This window comes from Oncorhynchus masou, chromosome 28 (assembly GCF_036934945.1).
Source record: "Oncorhynchus masou masou isolate Uvic2021 chromosome 28, UVic_Omas_1.1, whole genome shotgun sequence".
Taxonomy (NCBI): Eukaryota; Metazoa; Chordata; class Actinopteri; order Salmoniformes; family Salmonidae; genus Oncorhynchus; species Oncorhynchus masou.
Genome location: NC_088239.1, coordinates 39,297,144 through 39,316,460, shown reverse-complemented (window position 1 = coordinate 39,316,460; position 19,317 = coordinate 39,297,144). Strand labels below are relative to the sequence as shown.

At 43.9% G+C, this 19,317-nt stretch overlaps 1 protein-coding gene across 1 annotated transcript in view; it reads right to left on the bottom strand.

Annotated features, from left to right (window-relative positions):
* Window positions 1–19,317, bottom strand: part of col27a1a (collagen, type XXVII, alpha 1a) — a 260,653-nt gene that overhangs the window by 171,203 nt on the left and 70,133 nt on the right. Inside the window, exons 9-12 of the mRNA XM_064941974.1 lie at window positions 12,350–12,403; window positions 11,485–11,529; window positions 6,548–6,601; window positions 6,098–6,142 (exon numbers count right to left, since the gene is read on the bottom strand). Coding sequence (XP_064798046.1) covers window positions 6,098–6,142; window positions 6,548–6,601; window positions 11,485–11,529; window positions 12,350–12,403 — 198 coding nt within the window. The remainder of the gene's footprint in view (window positions 1–6,097; window positions 6,143–6,547; window positions 6,602–11,484; window positions 11,530–12,349; window positions 12,404–19,317) is intronic.

The window sequence follows — 19,317 nt, the reverse complement described above, 5'->3', positions numbered from 1 at the left end:
AAATTGAAAATAACTTCGGTATCCAAATCTACCAAACTAACATCTAAACATGATTTGAATGGCGAAAACATAAAGGTCTCTGGGACTGTAGCTGAGCAGTACTCCAAGAGGGCAAGCAATGTGTCTTAAGGCTTGTACACATCGCAACGAAAGTGGATCTAGCATTCGTCTGCCTGTTTTAGGGACCACCCTAAGGCATCACATTTTTCCTGTGATTCCACATGTAAAATGGGTGCGCACTCGATTCGCAAATTAGGTTCAGAGATCCTAAGTTCTCTCTGCCAGCAAATGTATGAGCCCTTAGGGATCCCCGTATCCCAAATTAAAATGTCAATGTGTTGTAAATGCAATCTCTGGTAAAACTTTACTTAAATCGTGCAGGTACCCTACATGATCAAAAGTATGTGGACACATCTTGGACCATCTCATTCTAAAATCATGAGTATTAATGTGGAGTTGGTCACCCCCTTTGCTGCTATAACAGCCTCCACTCTTATTTCTCCCCAATTTGGTGGTATCCAATTGGTAGCTAGTCTTGTCTCGTCGCTGCAATTCTGGTACGGACTCGGGAGAGGCGAATGTCGAGAGCCGTGCATCCTCCGAAACACAACCCAGTCAAGCCGCACTGCTTCTTGACACAATGCCCGCTTAACCCGGAAGCCAGCCGCACCAATGTGTTGGAGGAAACACCGTGCACCTGGCGACCGCGTCAGCGTGCAATTCGCCCGGCCTGCCACAGGAGTCGCAAAATGTGCATGTGCGAGTGAGTACATACACTGCGATTAGGTGAATTTTGTTTCTATGTAGATATAATTTATCATTGCCACAGGACAACATCAGCAATCTCTGCAGGCACAGATCTTTCCACTCTGTCTGAAAAACTAAACAACCTCTGTCATCAAGTATTACATGTCAGCAAACAATTTTAAGATTGTGAGAACAAAGTTTAAGTTAACAGACAATCTGCTGAACCTGAAAAGTGAATCTGCATACAGAGAATGGCTTTACCACTTGACATACTGTATACTGTAAGTGAAGCAGTCAAAGATCCCTAGGGAATAACTGACCTCTAGATGCATCAGAGGGGAAGAGAGCATGCACACACACAAAAACACAACAAACACAAACTGTACATGCCAAAACAAAGAAAATGCCTGCACATACAAACGCTCCCTCATGAATGCATGTGCACACATCCCCACTTAAAAGCTACCACATAAATAACAACCTCATTGGAGAATTGTTTTTTCTAAGCTGCTAGCGCTTCAACAACAGTGGCTTGGGTGTGTTGAGTTTCTTTGTAAGTATTATTTACTGAAAGCCAATAGGCAGCAGCTGCATTGGCTTTCAGTAGTTCAGATGTGCAGAAGAGGTATGGAACAATGCCCACGTGATACTCCAGCGCACAACCTGCCATCAGAAAGAGCAGGCGGATCACCACCTCAGTGAGGCTCCCATGTTCCATCCTGGTAATCGCGTCTGGCTCTCCACCTGGAACCTCTATAAATAAAAACTTTTCCAGAAAAATGTTTCTCTTCTTTGACAGTGCATTTGTCAGTACTTCCCTTTGTCACTAGAGGGCAATTAGCCCATTTTTAGGGGCCTGTACTCCTGAAGTTGTTTGTGTACTTGCCAGCTAGCAGTTCTCAGCTGTTAGCAGCCAATGGCTAGCAGTTTCTTAGTCATTACAAATAAGTAAAGTACTGAATTATTGAATGTACCAAATCAAACATTAAACCTCGTAAACAGTTCATTTAGACCTTGCGTTTGAAACCGGTGTTTATTTAATTAAATGTGTGCAGATGTCCAGCTATTAAAAGGGACAGTCAGCTATTTGAGTTTAAGTTTAGTTTAAGTTTTGCAGTCTCGGCATTGACCCTCTTGACTCTAGACATATGCTGCTGTTACTGCTTATCTATCTATCCTGTTGCCTAGTAACTTTACCCCTACCTACAGTATATGTACATATCTACCTTAATTACCTCATACTCTTGCACATCGCCTTGGTACTGGTACCCTGTATATATAGTATATACTAGTTATCTTTACACATTGTGTATTTATTCCTCGTTGTTATTTTTCTATTTCTTTCTTTGAATTGTTGGGATAAGTAACTATTTCACTGTTAGTCTACACCTGTTGTTTACAAAACGTGATAAGTAAAATGTTATTTGAAAGACACTCAAAAACCTACAGGTGGTCCAAGATGGCGTAGCAGTCGGACGTGTGTTTTTGTCTTGTCCCGTCCTATATTTTTCACTCACTTTCCATCTACGGACTGAATATACTGCAACCCGCCTCACCCAATGTTGTACGGATCTGCTAATTTTATACTTGAGAGCCAGAATCCCCTTCAGGAGCTAGCCAGCTAACTAGCTACATGCTAGTAGTCAGTTTGCCACTGCTAGCGGTCCTCGCCGTTTACTCGGACATCAGCCAGCCTCAACCTGGTCAATCCCTGCCAATCTCAACAGCGCAATATCAACCAAGAGCATATCAGACCGCATTTTTTCTACCACATCTCCAGATTTATACCGCAAGCTCTGAACCTTTACGCCGGATAATCGCAGCTAGCTGCAATGCATGTGTCTACTCCTGGCTAATGTCTCTGTCCTGAAGCCAGCACCAGTTAGCCTGAAGCTAGACTCGAGCGAGGCCCATCTCCTGGCTAGCCAAAGAAGTCCACCAGCCAATGACCCGGACCATTTACTGCCGACACGGAGCCCCGCCGATCCATAACGACTGGTTTGCCAATGTAACCATCCGCGGAGGTCTCAACAGGCTCTTCCATTGTGATGTCGCCGGATGCCCATCTGCTAGCCCTGGCCCGCTAGCTGTTTGAATCGCCATGTCTCCAGCTCGCCTAGCGTAGCAGTGACTACTGAATGGCTCCCTGAGTCATCTAGTGCTACTCATTGAACCCTATGATCACTCGGTTACACATGCATGCCTCTCCTTAATGTCAATATGCCTTGTCTATTGCTGTTTTGGTTAGTGATTGTCTTATTTCACTGTAGAGCCCATAGCCCTGCCCAAAATGCCTTAGATAGCCCATTTGTTCCATCCCCCTAACATGTGGTGACCTCACCTGGCTTAACTGGTGCCTCTAGAGACAAAACCTCTCTCAACGTCACTCAATGTCTAGGTTTACCTCCACTGTCCTCACATCCAACCATACCTTTGTCTGTACATTATCCATGAATATATTCTTCTGCACCCAGAAATCTGCTCCTCTTACTCTCTGTTCCAAATGCACTAGACGACCCTTATCCTACGCCTCCTCCGTTGATGTAGGGGTTAAACCAGGCCCTGCAGCCCCCAGCACCACTCCCATTCTCCAGGCGCTCTGATTTGTTGACTTCTGTGACCGTAAAAGCCTAAGTTTGTTTTATTCACTGCTTTAGCACACTCCGCCAACCCTGATGTCCAAGCCGTGTCTGAATCATGGCTTAGGAAGGACACCAGAACTCCTGAAATGGCCATCCCTAACTATAACATCTTCAGACAAGATAGAACTGCCAAAGGGGGCAGAGTTGCAATGTACTGCAGAGATAGCCTGCAGAGTTATGTCATACTATTCAGGTCTGTGCCCAAACATTTCAAGCTTCTACTTTTAAAAATCCACCTTTCCAGAAACAAGTCTCGCACCGTTGCAGCTTCTCCTTCACCCAAAACCACACAGCTGATGTTCTGAAAGAGCTTCAAAACCTGGATCCCTACAAATCAGCTGGGCTAAACAATTTGGACCCTCTCTTTCTAAAATTATCCACTGAAATTGTTGCAACCCCTATTACTAGCCTGTTCAACCTCTCTTTCGTATCGTCTGAGATCCCCAAAGATTGGAAAGCTGCCGCGGTCATCCAACTCTTCAAAGGGGGAGACACTCTAGACCCAAACTGTTATAGACCTATATCCATCCTGCCCTGCCTTTCTAAAATCTTTGAAAGTGAACAAACAGATCCCCAACCATTTCCAAGCTGGTCACGGGTGCACCTCAGCCACACTCAAGGTCCCAAACGATATCATAACCACCATCAATAAAAGACAGTACTGTGCAGCCGTCTTCATCGACCTGACCAAGGATTTAGACTCTGTCAGTCACCTCATTCCTATTGGCAGACTCAATAGCCTTGGTTTCTCAAATGACTGCCTCGCCTGGTTCACCAACTACTTCTCAGACAGAGTTCAGTGTGTCGAATCGGAGGGCCTGTTGTCCGGACCTCTGGCAGTCTACAGAGGTGACACAGGGTTCAATTCTCAAGCAGACTCTTTCCTCTGTATATATCAATGACATCGCTCTTGCTGCTGTTGATTCTCTGATCCACCTCTACACAGACACCATTCTGTATACATCTGGCCCTTCTTTGGACACTGTTAACATGCTTCAATGCAATACAACACTCCTTCCGTGGCCTCCAACTGCTTTTTATTTCTAGTAAAACTAAAGGCATGCTTCAACCGACTCTTCCCGCACCCACCTGCCCGACTAGTATCACTTCTCTGGACAGTTCTGACTTAGAATATGTGGACAACTACAAATACCTAGGTGTCTGGTTAGACTGTAAACTCTCCAGCCAGACTTAAGCATATCCAATTCAAAATTGAATCAGCTTTCTATTTTGCAACAAAGCATCCTTCACTCATGCTGCCAAACATACCATCGTAAAACTGACTATCCTACCGATCCTTGAATTCGGAGATGTCATTTACAAAATAGCCTCCTACACTCGACTCAGCAAACTGGATGTAGTCCATCACAGTGCCATCCATTTTGTCACCAAAGCCCCATATACTACCCACCACTGGCGCCAGGTCATCTATAAGTCTATGCTAGGTAAATCCCCGCCTTCGCAGCACACTGGTCACCATAGCAACACTCACCCTTAGCACACGCTCCAGCAGGTATATTTCACTGTTCATTCCCAAAGCAAACACTTCCTTTGGCCGTCTTTCCTTACAGTTATCTGCAGCCAATGACTGGAATGAATTGCAAAAATCACTGAAGCCTTATCTATCCCTCTCTAACTTTAAGCATCAGCTGTCAGAGCAGCTTACCGATCACTGTACCTGTACACAGCCCATCTGTAAATAGCCCATCCAACTCCCTCTTCCCCATACTGTCATTTAATTTGTATTTTTTGCTCCTTTGCACTCCAGTATCTCTACTTGCACATCATCATCTGCACATCTATCATTCCAGTGTTAATGTTAAATTGTAATTATTTCCCCTCTATGGCCTACCTCCCTACATTTGCACACACTGTACATATATTTTTTTATTGTGTTATTGACTGTACATTTGTTTATGTGTAACTCTGTGTTGTTGTTTTTGTTGCACTGCATTGCTTTAACTTGTCCAGGTTGCAGTTGTAAATGAGAACTTGCCTACCTGTTTGAATAAAGGTGATTTTTTTAAGTATCCAAACTTCATGATCCCATCGAGAGAAAGGTGACCAAATAAGCTCATTTCAATATGAGCCTTTTCTTATTATGTGGCACATCTTTGACGTGTTCAACCTAGAGTAACCCTTCTATTAGCAAAGGAAATAGCAAAGAGAGAAGCTTATAATGATGTAGACACATGTGTGACTGCGGGCCTTTGCACCAAACCTCTCAAAGGAGTTCTCAGCTAGAGAGCAGGTCTGGCTACAATATTGTAGAACCCTGCTGGAACTAGAACACTGACTCACTGAAACAAGTCATGTTCAGTGGTCACAAAACCTTTTGAAATTCTGAACTGGGAGATGCTGAATGTGAATTTGTCCAACAAGAATGCTCACTTTTGTTTCCCACAGCAAAACGCTACTGAATACAAATAAGGATTGGAGGACCGAATGACAGAGAAAGAGGTCTGAGTGTTCAATAAGCTAACATTAGCTAAACACAGCTCTGAGCTATGTCTATCATTGCCAGCAGCCTCCATGACACTATATACTGTATGTCCTGTTAGTGTTGTCGGTATCAGTCTCTGGAGACCATAGATTTTATTAAGCCTGTGGGTTAGGTCTTAACACAGCGTCTGCTGTGGCTGACATCAACGCATTTCATAACAGTTCATATAAATAATTATCTATAAAGTATGTTGAGACAACTTTACCGGCCTACCCATCTTGCCCCTCTTCCCTGGTTCCCCAAGAATGCCCTGAAAATAGAACGAAAGAGAGAGAGAGAGACAGAGAGAGAGAGAGATGTTGGTGTTTTTGGAGGCTGAGCTTTAGGAAGGCCTTGATTAGTTTAGCCAGTTCAAAGGCTTAATAAGGGGGGTCACAATGAGTCATCACCAACACTCCCACACTGACTTACTCAATGCAGCCTGATAGCATGCTGGAGGCAGTTCCCACATTTAAATCAAAACAAGAAACTGGTTGTCTCTTATGGAAACAGAGGGAGGGAAGATCAGAGTCACCACTGGGACAGGTAGTCAGAGTTGCCTCCATTCTTGTACACAGTGTGTGTTGAGGTCAGGAATAAGTCCTGGCCCTAATCATTACAGACGTAGTGAGTATTTTGATGTGTGTAGCGGTAAGGTAAAAAAAGACAAACATACTCTTTTGCCATCAGCACCAGGTAGGCCAAAAAGGCCCGCGATTCCAATGAAGCCCTAGAGAGAGAGAGAGAGGTAGAGGAATTCCATTTTCAATGACCGCGAAGTAGAGTTGAGGAGTCCAGTGCTGGGGGTCTGAAGGTTCCAGGGTTGATGGATCAGGTCTCCATGAAGAACTAAGCCATGAGGCAAGTGTATATGCCCATGGACTGCATGGTGCTGGCTTCCACGATGTAGTCCAAGGGCACATACCCTCACGCCAGGGATCTCTGAAGATGACACCAATCTGGCCTGTTGATAGCGGTTTAACGCAACGCAACAAAACAGAACAAGACCAGGAACAACAGCAGCAATACCAGTAGCAATGTTTTCTATAAGACAGTGGAGTGCTGATACTGGTTAAGTTACAGCTGATGGGTTAAGGTTGAAGGTTCATAGGGCATAGGGAACATACTACGTAGATCAGGAGTTGATTGAGATGTAGCATTTTTAGATGTGCTCTATTTTAACAAACCTAGTGGAATGGTATGTATTAGCGCTAGCGTTATAGGTTCAGTGGGGTGTCAGTAATATTTGAGCTATTTTCACCACTGGTATGGGGGGGGGCGCAGTAGCTGGCACAAATTATTTTGATAAATAAACAAGTTGTGGGTGTGTTGAGGCTTGCCCCTCACTGTCCAACCAGAACATGCTCCATGTCTAAATATGTTGTTGCTTCAAGTTGTGTATTGCAATTTGAATTTTAGTCTATTATAGCATAGTTTGTTAAATAGCCTGGCCCATTTCTGATAAACATGTTGAACATGTTTGCAGTCTACATTGTTCTAATGGCATTGCTTCAATATGGAAATATATTGTTAAACATAGGCCATAGCATTCACACTGATATAGGGGCTAGGCCTACTGTAAATTGCAGTCTGGACATTAGGTTTAGGACCCTCTAGGCTATTGATAAGACAGTGTATAATTCTAATACAAATTTAACAACCACTTGTTTTATATAGACTATGTCTAAATAAAGTTACCAGAATTTCTCCCCATGGGTGTATAATACAGACAAGGCAACTTAACTTTGGAATGTGTATCAAATCCTCCATAGACTTTCACAGGAGCTGGATACAGATTTAATATTAAGAGAAAGGGGGAATGTCCACTCACCGTTATACTGTCCGCAAATGTAATGTTTTCTAAACATCATGGAACCAACCATATTTGTACTTCTCCAGAAATAGATTAAATTGCATTTCATTTGGGCCATGTACATTCTCACCATAAATAGATAGTGAAGGATACAGTATAAACTGTACATATGAGATGAGTAATGTGAGATAGGTAAACATTCTTAAAGTGACATTATTTAAGTGACTAGTGTTCCATTTATTAAAGTGGCCAATGATATCAAGTCTGTAGGTAGGCAGTCACCTCTCTGTGCTAGTGGTGGCTGTTTAACAATCTGATGGCCTTGAGATAGAAGCTGTTTTTCAATCTCTCTGTCCCACATTTGATGCACCTGTACTGACCTCGCCTTCTGAATGGAAGCGGGGTGAACAGGTAGTGGCTCAGGTGGTTATTGTCCTTGATCTTTTTGGCCTTCCTGTGACATTGGGTGCTGTAGGTGTCCTGGAGGGCAGATAGTTTGCCCCGGTGATGCGTTGTGCAGACCGCACCACCCTCTGGAGAGTCCTCCGGTTGAGGGCAGTGCAGTGCTGTACCAAGCAGTGATACAGCCCAACTGGATGCTCTCAATTCAGCACCTGTAAAGGTTAGTGAGGGTTTTCGGTGACAAGCCACATTTTGTTAGCCTCCTGAGGTTGACGAGGCGCTGTTGGGCCAACTTCACCAATGTCAGTGTGTGTGGACCATTTCAGTTTGTCAGTAATATGTACACCAAGGAACTTAACTTTTCACCTTCTCCACTGCTGTCCCGTTGATGTGGATAGGGGGTGCTCCCTTTGCTGTTTCCTGAAGTCCATGATCATTGCATTGTTTTGCTGATGTTGAGTGAGAGGTTATTTTCCTGACACCACACTCCGAGGGCCCTCACCTCCTCCCTGGAGGCGGTCTCGTAGTTGTTGGTAATCAAGCCTACCACTGTAGTGTCATCTGCAAACTTGATGATTGAGTTGGAGGCGTGCATGGCCACGCGTGGGTGAACTAAGAGTACAGGAGAGGGCTTAGAATGCACCCTTGTGGGGCCCCAGTGTTGAGGATGAGCGGAGTGGAGCTGTTGTTTCCTACCTTCACCACCTGGGGGCGGCCCGTCAGGAAGTCCAGGGTCTCAAGATTAATGATGAGTCGAGGGTACTATGGTGTTGAATGCTGAGCTGTAGTCAATGAACAGTATTGTTACAAAGGAATTCCTCTTGTCCAGATGGGACAGGGCAGTGTGATGGCGACTGCTTCATCTGTGGACCTATTGGGGCAATAAGCTAATTGGAGTGTGTTTAGGGTAACAGGTAGGGTGGAGGTGGTATGATCCTTGACTAGTCTCTCAAAGCACTTTGTGATGAAAGTAGTGAGTGCTACGGGGCAATTGTCAATTAGTTCAGTTACCTTAGCACATCGGCCACAGAGAATGAGAGCCCACAGTCTTTGGTAGTGGGCCACTGTATTCTCCTCAAAGCACGCCAAGAAGTTGTTTAATTTGTCTGGGAGCAAGACGTCAATGTTCGCGACGGGGCTGTTTTTTGTCTTTTTGTAATCCGTGATTGACTCTATACCCTGCCATGTATGTCTCGTGTCTGAGCTGTTGAATTGCGACTCCACTTTGTTTCTATACTGACGCTTGGCTTGTTCGATTGCCTTACGGAGGGAAGAATAACTACACTATTTTCGGTCGTGTTTCCAGTCACCTTGCCATGATTAAATGCAGTTTTACGTGCTTTCAGTTTTGCGCGAATGCTGCCATCAATCCACTTTTTCTGGTTATTGGAAGGTTTTAATAGTCAGTGGGTACAGCATCTCCTATACACTTCCTTATAAACTTGCTCACCGAGTCAGCATATTCGTCAATGTTATTGTCTGAGGATATCTGGAACATATCTGGAACATATCCCAGTCCACGTGATCAAAGCAATCTTAAAGCGTGGATCTGATTTTCAGTCCAGCATTGGATAGACCTAAGCATGGGTGCTTCCTGTTTTAGTTTCTGCCTATAGGAGGGAAGAAACAAGATGGAGTCATGGTCAGATTTGCCAAAAGGAGGGCGGGGGAGGTCCTTGTATGCATTGCGGACGTTAGAGTAGCAGTGGTCGAGTGTGTTACTTGCTCGTGTATGCTGATATAATTTAAGTAGCCTTGTTCTTAGATTAGCTTTGTTAAAATCCCCTTCTACAATAAATGCAGCCTCCAGTTTGCATAAAGTCCAGTGAAGTTCCTTGATGGCCGTCTTGGTATCCGCTTGCGGGGGATATACACGGCTATGGCTATAACTGAGGAGAGTTCTTTTGGGAGATAATATGGTCGGCATTTGGTTGTGAGGAATAATTCTAGGTCATGTGAACAAAAGGACTTGAGTTCTTGTGTGTTGCAATTACACCACGAGTGGTTAATCGTGAAACATACACCCGGCCCTTCTTTTTACAAGAGAGATGTTTTTTCCTTTCGGCGCAATGCACTGAAATCTCGTTGGATGTACGGACTCTGACAGCATGTCCCCAGCTAGCCATGTCTCCGTGTAACAGAGTATGTTACAATCCCGGATATCTCTTTGGAAAGCAACTCTTGCCCTAATTGTTCACTTTGTTAACTAGGGATTGGACATTAGAGTAAAATACTCGGAAGTGGTGGGTGGTGTGCGCACATCCAAAGTCTCACTAGAAGACCGCGCCGGCACCTTCTCCGACGGCGTTGTTTCTGGTTGGCCTCTGGAATCAGTTCAAATGCCCTGGGAGATGCAGGCAAAGGATACGCTTTGGGAATGTCGTATTTCTGGTCGTAGTGCTGGAAAGTTGACGTCTCTCTGAAATCCAATAGTTCTTCCCGGCTGTATGTATTAACACTAACAATGCAAGAAAAAATACTGCACAGTTTCCTAAGGACCTGAAGCGAAGCTGTCATCTCTATCAGCACCATCTTGTCTCTGATTAAGCTACTGTGTGCCTCCGCTGGCAAAATTGATGCCATAACCAATTGAGTTACAGCTAAGAACAGCTTTCGGTGAGTCTTAAATATCACCAGTTACGCTGCTTGAAATTGGCACACAGGATTTACAGGACACACCACAAATACATCACCATTCCCACCTCAGCCCAAGCAAGCTGATATAAAAGAGGAGCGCTGGCTTTTACAAACCAAATTTACCAAAGAGGGTGCATTAACGCTAGGCAAAAATAGCGTCCTATAGCTGGTAGTTTGTAGATTATGGTTATAGCTGAGCGATAGTGGTGGTTAGTCGTAGTGAGTTGGTTAGTTGTAGCTATGGGATCAGGGGCTGGTTGTGAGGCACAGTAGCAGACAGGGTAGATGTAGATCAGAGATACAGAGTGGTTAGATGTAATTGACGGGGTAGCTGTAGTATACTACAGGTAGGTAAGTACTTGAAGGTAAATATGGGATAAGGGGTAGATGTGTGAACCAGGGGTTGTGAGGGAGTTGGTTGATGCATAGCTTATGGTTGTAGGTAGGGGATAGATACGGTGGTAGTTATAGGTAGGTAGGGAATGGATGTAGATAGGACAGGGGGATGATTGTGTGGTAGATCAGGGGATGGGGGTTGCTGATGGAGAGAAGGAGAGGATGGAAGGCCTCTTTACTGCTGTAAACAGGAAATTCCAGCCGGTGGGGGCAGGGCCAGTTTTGGAACAGACCCGTAGGCATGACAACAGCGTTCAGTGTGGTGTTTATGGGTGTGACTCAAATGTCCAGGCTATAGCACTGCTAAAGAAAGTCAGGCTCCACTGGAAAATAATTGGGGTAGAGGGAATTAAGGGTACACCTACCCGAGTGCCTTTTGGCCCAATGGCTCCTATGGGACCTGGCAAACCCTAAGACAAAGATAGAGAAAAAGTAGTTGAACGGTTAAACACAATTAGTGGTAAGATAAAAACCAACCAATTATCACAGTGACACTATGTGTGTGTGTGTGTGTGTGTGTGTGTGTGTGTGTGTGTGTGTGTGTGTGTGTGTGTGTGTGTGTGTGTGTGTGTGTGTGTGTGTGCCCACGCGTTCGTGTGTGTGTGCCCGCGCGTTCGTGCGTCTGTGTGCAATTTTTTGAGTCTGTGACTGAAGCAGACTTGGGTTTGAAGTATGGAGTTAAAAGAGTCTCTTATTTTATTGTCAAAACATTTATTCTTAGGAAGATTTACTATAGCTCTTCAACTGACTCTTTGTGGCATGCTTTACATGACAACAACACTTGTCCTGCACTTGGTGTAGATGTGCAGAATTGTGATACGCATAATTATGCTTCATAGCTCGAGTACATTCACTCTCCCCTACACAGGTACAACCTGTTAACACTTAATCCTCCTTAATCCACCAGTTAAGAGCTGGTCTGAACCCTCTAACCCTACTCTAGATGAGCATAACCTCCTGACCCCTGACCCTCGGGGCCGCAGGGTAGCCTAGTGGTTAGAGCGTTGGACTAGCAACCAGAAGGTTGCAAGTTCAAACCCCTGAGCTGACAAGGTACAAATCTGTCGTTCTGCCCCTGAACAGGCAGTTAGCCCACTGTTCCTAGGCCATCATTGAAAATAATAAAAATCCGATCCCTAGCCCTACTGTACCAGACAAGCCTGACCCCACTGTACCAGTCAAGCCTGACCCCACTACAACAGTCACAGCACATCAGAGGATTTACTGCACCTGCCTGCCAGGATAACCTTTGGCACCTGGGCTTCCATCTGGACCCCGCTCCCCCTGTGGGAAAGGAGGAAGATGGGGTTAAAGGCAGATAGAAAAGATTGATAAAAATTACAGTAAGCCAGTGACAGACAGCGCCTTGTGCAGAGTAATAGGTAGTGTAACGGTCAACCTAAACCAAAGCTGCCATGTCACCATAACGGCTCAATAACGTGAGTCACATGATCTATGAGACATATACCAACATATACCAAAAGTAAAAGCAATAGGTCTGCAATGCAAGGATTGCTTGAAGCAGAGTAGTTTTACACTGAGTCTATTTTCCTTGTCAGCGACAGCATTGCAGAGATATAGACATAGAAATATTAATCAATACATAAATTAACAAACAATCCTAATAATCTTCGTAACACATTGAAAGTGTGTTCGATATCATATTTTATGCTTTAAAAAAAACTATTTAAGTTGATGCAATTGTTGATACAACCACCAAGTCATTTTAACATGCAAATGTGTGTGATAAATGGTCTAGCAATGTATGAATGCATATCAACAAGATTGTGTTTTGGAATTATACAGTGCATCCATAAAATATTCAGACCCCCTGACTTAAACAGGTTTTCAGAAATGTTTGCAAATGTATAAAATAAAAAAATACTGAAATATCATATTTACATAAAAATTCAGAACCTTTACTCTGTACTTTGTTGAAGCACCTTTGGCAGCGAGTTACAGTCTTGGGTTTTCTTGGGTATGGCGCTACAAGCTTGGCACACCTGTATTTGGGGAGTTTCTCCCATTCTTCTCCGCAGATCCTCTCAAGCTCTGTGGTCAATTCCTTCGACCTCAAGGCTTGTTTTTTGCTGTGGCATGCATTGTCAACTGACCTTATATAGACATCTGTTTGCCTTTCCAAATCAACTCCAATCAAGTTGTAGAAACATCTCAAGGATGATCAATGGAAACGGGATGCACCTGAGCTCGATTTTGATTCTCAAGTCTGGCAGCACAACCGATTGGCAAACGTATTGCAAATTGGGAAATCAAGACTAAACTGCATACAAATAAGAACTAACTATTAAACAAAGATATAAACAATGATAGTAAAAGGTTTTGGAGCACCTTAAATTAATTTTTGGGAAAAAAGGCAAACTTAGTTCCATCATTCATTGAATCAGATGGCTTATGCATCACAAAACCAACTGATATTGCTAACTACTTTAATGATTTTCTAATTTGTAAAATTAGCTAACTTAATAAGCATGACATGCCAGCAACAATTGCTGATACTACACATCCAACTATATCTGACCAAATTATGAAAGAAAAGCATTGTAATTTTAAATTCTGTAAAAGGATTGATGAAGATATACTTATTATGTTTTCTCTGTCAACAATGACATGCCACCGGGGTCTAACATCGTGAATGGAACAGCGATTATGCCACTCATATTTTCCATACTTTCCCAGTTTAAGCCTAATTGAAAGTGTATTCGGGGGAAGCAAAAGTCATTCCTCTACCTAAGAATAGTAGAGCTCCCTTCAATAGTAGAATAGTAGAGCCCCCTTCAATGGCTCAAATAGCCAACCAGCCAAACCAATCAGCCTGTTACCAATCATTAGTAAACTGTAAGAAAAAAATGGGTTTGACCAGATACAATGCAATTTTACATTAAACAAACTGACAACAAACTTTCAGCATGCTTATAGGGAAGGACATTCAACAAGCACAGCACTTAAATAAATTATGATTGGCTGAGAGAAATTGATTATAAAAAGATTGTGTGGGCTGTTTTGTCAGACTTCAGTGTGGCTTTTGACATTATTGATCATCGTCTGCTGCTGGAAAAACGTATATGTTATGGCTTTACAACCCCTGCTATATTGTGGATAAAGAGTTACCTGTCTAACAGAACACAGAGGGTGTTCTTTAATGGAAGCCTCGCCAACATAATCCAGGTCGCATCAGGAATTCCCCAGGGCAGCTGTCTAGGCTCATTAATTGTTTCAATATTTACTAACAACATACCACTTGCTTTGAGTAAAGCTAGTGTGTATGTACGCGGATGACTCAACACTACACGTATCAGCAAGTACAGCAACTGAAATGACTGCAACACATAAGGTAGAGTAGTGCTTTATAATGGACTTCTCCTCATCTTAGCAACTGTTGTTTCAATATGTTTTGACCATGACAGTTTATTTAGGACTAACTTATTCCTTGCCACCCACTCTGAAACAAACTGCTGCTCTTTGTTAAGAGCACTATCAACAAGGCAGGATCTACAGGCCCAAGTTTTGTCACACCTGGACTAATGTTCAGTCATGGGGTCAGGTGCCACAAAAAGTAAAATTGGGATTTGGTCTTATGTAGCAATATATTAATTTCTGTTTTTTACATTCGATAAAAGTAGAGACAGTGCTACAAAATGGTATATCATACACTGCATTTGAAGAAACAATGGGAAAGTAATTCTGCTTTGAAAGTTGATCAAATTGTAAAATAACTTTTGAGAAAACCATATTTCAATGTTTTGTTACTACAATTGGAGAGCCCTTCTTTGTCTACACCCATTTAGCATTGTTAACACCCTCTTAAGCCTTAGCCCCACCCATTTATTTAATGGTTGATCCAACCGTTCTGTTCAAACTTTCCAGCTATTTCCAGACATCTAAGAGGGAGAGAGAGAACAGCTCACTGAACATTACTCGCTCTGTCGATTTATCTGTGGTTTGGCACACTAAGACGAGAGTAATTTGTTAAGAAATGTAGCTAGATAGCTAGCTAGGTAAACAATGAATCCTAATGCATGATGTAACGATAGTTAGCGAGTCAGCCAGCAAACGTTAGTGAGCTAACAGTACACTTTACCTTGAAATGAAAAGTCTTTATGTCAAAATTAGAAATGTGTAATATCTGAAAATGGAGCTAGCTAGACGATCTTACACATATACAATATGGATGGACGCTTCTCCCTGTCACAGATGCCACAGTTGCCCTTAGTTTGAAGATGTAACCCGGAGACAGGTGTTTTCTCCATCTCCTTGGCTATCAAACTCTAATTCTGCTGATTTCAAAACGTGGTCCTCCAGAAAGTGGAGAGCAACACGTATGCAGTTCTAATAAGCAATATATTTATTTTAAAGCCTGTCACGACTTCAGCCGAAGTTGGTGCCTCTCCTTGTTCGGGCTGTGTTCGGCGGTCGTCGTCACTGGCTTTCTAGCTGACACCGATCCACGTTTCTTTTTCCATTTGTTATTTCTTGATTGTACACCTGGTTCCCATTACATTATTATTATTTCCCTATTTAACCCTCTGGTCCTTATTTTGTTTTGTGCATGATTATTCCTGGTCTTGTGTTAGTCTTTTGTGTTAGGGTTTGTTATCCCTGCGTGGATTTATTTGGCTGATTTATTTTTCAGAGTAAAGTACGTTATTTTACTCAGTTCTGTGTCCTGCGCCTGACTCCGTTCTCACCTCTGCACAACTGACACTTGACAAAGCCGCATTAGACAGGATTACATACACATACTAACCAGCTCAAATAGACAGAAGCCTGCTATACGGCAGACCAATCAAAACTAATTTCTCGGCCTGTTCAGCGCAGCCAGAGCCTTCCTCCTCTACAGCGCTGACAGAGTCTCCCGCCTGTTCAGCGCAGCCAGAGCCTTCCTCCTCTCCTGCGCTGCTGGAGTCTCCCGCCTATTTAGAGCTGCCAGAGCCTTCCGCCTCTACAGCGTTGCCGGAGTCTCCTGCCTGTTTAGCGCAGCCAGAGCTGCCAGCCTGCATGGAGCAGCCAGAGCTGCCAGCCTGCATGGAGCAGCCAGAGCAGCCAGCCTGCATGGAGCAGCCAGAGCTGTCAGTCTTCATGGAACAGCCAGAGCTGCCAGTCAGCATGGAGCAGCCAGAGTCGCCAGTCAGCATGGAGCAGCCAGAGTCGCCATCTGGAAGCAGCCAGACTCTTCCAGATCTGGCTGACTGCCAGATCTGGAAGAGTCTGCCAGTCAGCCAGATCTTCCAGGTCTGCCAGTCAGCCAGACTCTTCCAGGTCTGCCAGTCAGCCAGACTCTTCCAGATCTGCCAGTCAGCCAGAGTCTCCCGCCTGTTCGCGCAGACCTCTTCCAGATCTGCCAGTCAGCCAGACTCTTCCAGATCTGCCAGTCAGCCAGACTCTTCCAGATCTGCCAGTCAGCCAGACTCTTCCAGATCTGCCAGTCAGCCAGACTCTTCCAGATCTGTCAGTCAGCCAGACTCAGCCAGATCTGCCAGTCAGCCAGACTCTTCCAGATCCGCCAGTCAGCCAGACTCTTCCAGATCCCCCAGTCAGCCAGACTCTTCCAGATCTGCCAGTCAGCCAGATTCTTCCAGATCCGCCAGTCAGCCAGGATCTGCCAGAGCCTTCCTCCTCTCCTGTGCTGCCGGGGTCTCCCGCCTGTCCGGCGCTGCTGCCGGAGACTCCCGCCTGTCCGGCGCTGCTGCCGGAGTCTCCCGCCTGTCCGGCGCCTCTGCCGGAGTCTCCCGCCTGTCCGGCGCTGCTGCCGGAGTCTCCCGCCTGTTCGGCGCTGCTGCCGGAGTCTCCCGTCTGTCCGGCGCTGCTGCCGGAGTCTGAAGAGCCCCTCTGTCCCGAGCAGCCCCTCTGTTCCGAGCTGCCCCTCTGTCCCGAGCTGCCCCTCTGTCCCGAGCTGCCCCTTTGTCCCGTGTTGTTAAGTAGGGTTGACGTGGCTGGGAGGTCACGGAAGGGGACAAGGTGGGGGAAGTCTGCTCTGTATGGGTGAAGTTTCGAGGGGCTGATGTCGATGTGTTCCTTGTTTGAGCCCAGGTAGCGGCGAGGAGAGGGACGGAAGCTATACTGTTACACTGGTAATACTAAAGTGCACATATTGCACTTTTACATTCCTCTCCAACACTTTATTTTTGCATTATTTAAACCAAATTGAACATGTTTCATTATTTATTTGAGGCTAAATTGATTTTATTGATGTATTACATTAAGTTAAAATAAGTCTTCATTCAGTATTATTGTCATTATTTCAAATAAATTAAATAAAAACATTGGCCGATTAATTGGTATCAGCTTTTTTTGGTCCTCCAATAATCGGAAGCACCATAATCGGTTGACCTCTAATTCAGACTTAGTGTAAGGGGCCAGGAGAGTGCTTAGGGTGCAGGTAGGGTACAGGCCAGCGCTGATGGAGGACGATAACACCCCATAACAGCCAACAAAGAGTTATTTGAAAGTTTAATGCTTAAAATCAGCAAATCAAATTGTTTGGGGACAGACTTGGCGAAGACAACTGAGTACTGAAGGTGATCCTTGGAAGAAGATTGCCACTCCCCCAACTTTGGAAGATCTTTGTTATAACCAGAAAGGTTGTTTCTTCCATGTCTTTTGACCAACACATCTGGATTGGAGCAGGAACCCACACTTTCAATTGATCCATTTTAGCTAATAATCTTCTGATCTGTAACATGAATACAAAGCAACAGTAGATGGGTGGGTGTACATGCACATTTCCAGATATCATCAACAGTAATACAATCAAGGCACAGCAGAGGACAGGGAAAGCTCTGCAGTGTTGATGTATGACATGAGAATGTGCATTAGATGGCAACAGGATCATATTATACAGCAATTTCATCAGGTGACATGAATACAAAGCCGGCGAGAGGTGGATAGAACAGGATGGGGGGGCAAAAGTCTGTGTAACTAATAGAGAGTCAGAGTCCCAAACAGTCTGTTCCACGGTAGGGTAAACAAGAAAGTTCATAGTCAACAAAGCATGCAGGGGTCATGAGGCAAATAGCAAAATAGCAAAATGAACAAGGAAAAAAGCATTTGTTAATCTTGTCCATGCAAAAATAGTCTTAGACTGGGGAAGGAGGGGTGGAGGAGGACACAAACACACTCTCCTCATGCCTCAAGAAACTTCATCCATTGACGTCCCTTCCACAGTTTTTCTCTCTAAGGCCATTTTCCTCAAGAGGACTCCTTGCAATTAGGCTGAAAATAGCCTTGATATGTTACGGACGCTCTAGAACCTTAAATAGTCTTGATGTGTTATGGACGCTCCAGAACCTTAAATAGCCTTGATGTGTTACGGAGGCTCCAGAACCTTAAATAGCCTTGGTGTGTTACGGACGCTCCAGAACCTTAAATAGCCTTGATGTGTTACGGACGCTCCAGAACCTTAAATAGCCTTGATGTGTTACGGACGCTCCAGAACCTTAAATAGCCTTGATGTGTTACAGAGGCTCCAGAACCTTAAATAGCCTTGATGTGTTACGGACGCTCCAGAACCTTAAATAGCCTGGACACTACGATGCTTATCCAGTCTCTCCCACTTCTTCCAAAGACTAAAGTAGCAACAGTCAGCAAAATTATTAAGAGGTTTTAAAAGCAATTCAATTAATGCAACAGTTGGACAATGGATGAATATACTCCAAACCTTTTGAATTTTAAAATCCATCAGATATTGACTAAATTATGGCACATAAAACATGTTACTGGCACGGACAAATAATGAATGGAGTTTAGGGATTTGGTGGAAATTCAGGTATTATATTTATTGTAAAATGAAATTTTTAGGGGGGACTAATATATACATGTTCTAATGGTATCAGGTATTTGTGAAAATATTTTGTGTTAAAATAAAGTACATTTTATATGCTTAATTTGCATAAACATACGGTGTATTTGCAATATGAATAAATTAACATAAAGGGGTAGAACAGCTTACCTGCACTCAACACGTTCTGTTGCCTAATTCAGCAAGTGTGTCAATAGCAGTATATCATCAGATTAAAAATCAACACGCTTGACTCTATATTATATCTATCTATACATACATACATTTTTCATTTACATTTGGGTCATTTAGCAGACGCTCTTTTCCAGAGCTCATATCCAGAGTGTCTTACAGTCCTGAATGTATACATTTTCCTACTCCCTTCATACTATACATTTGTCAC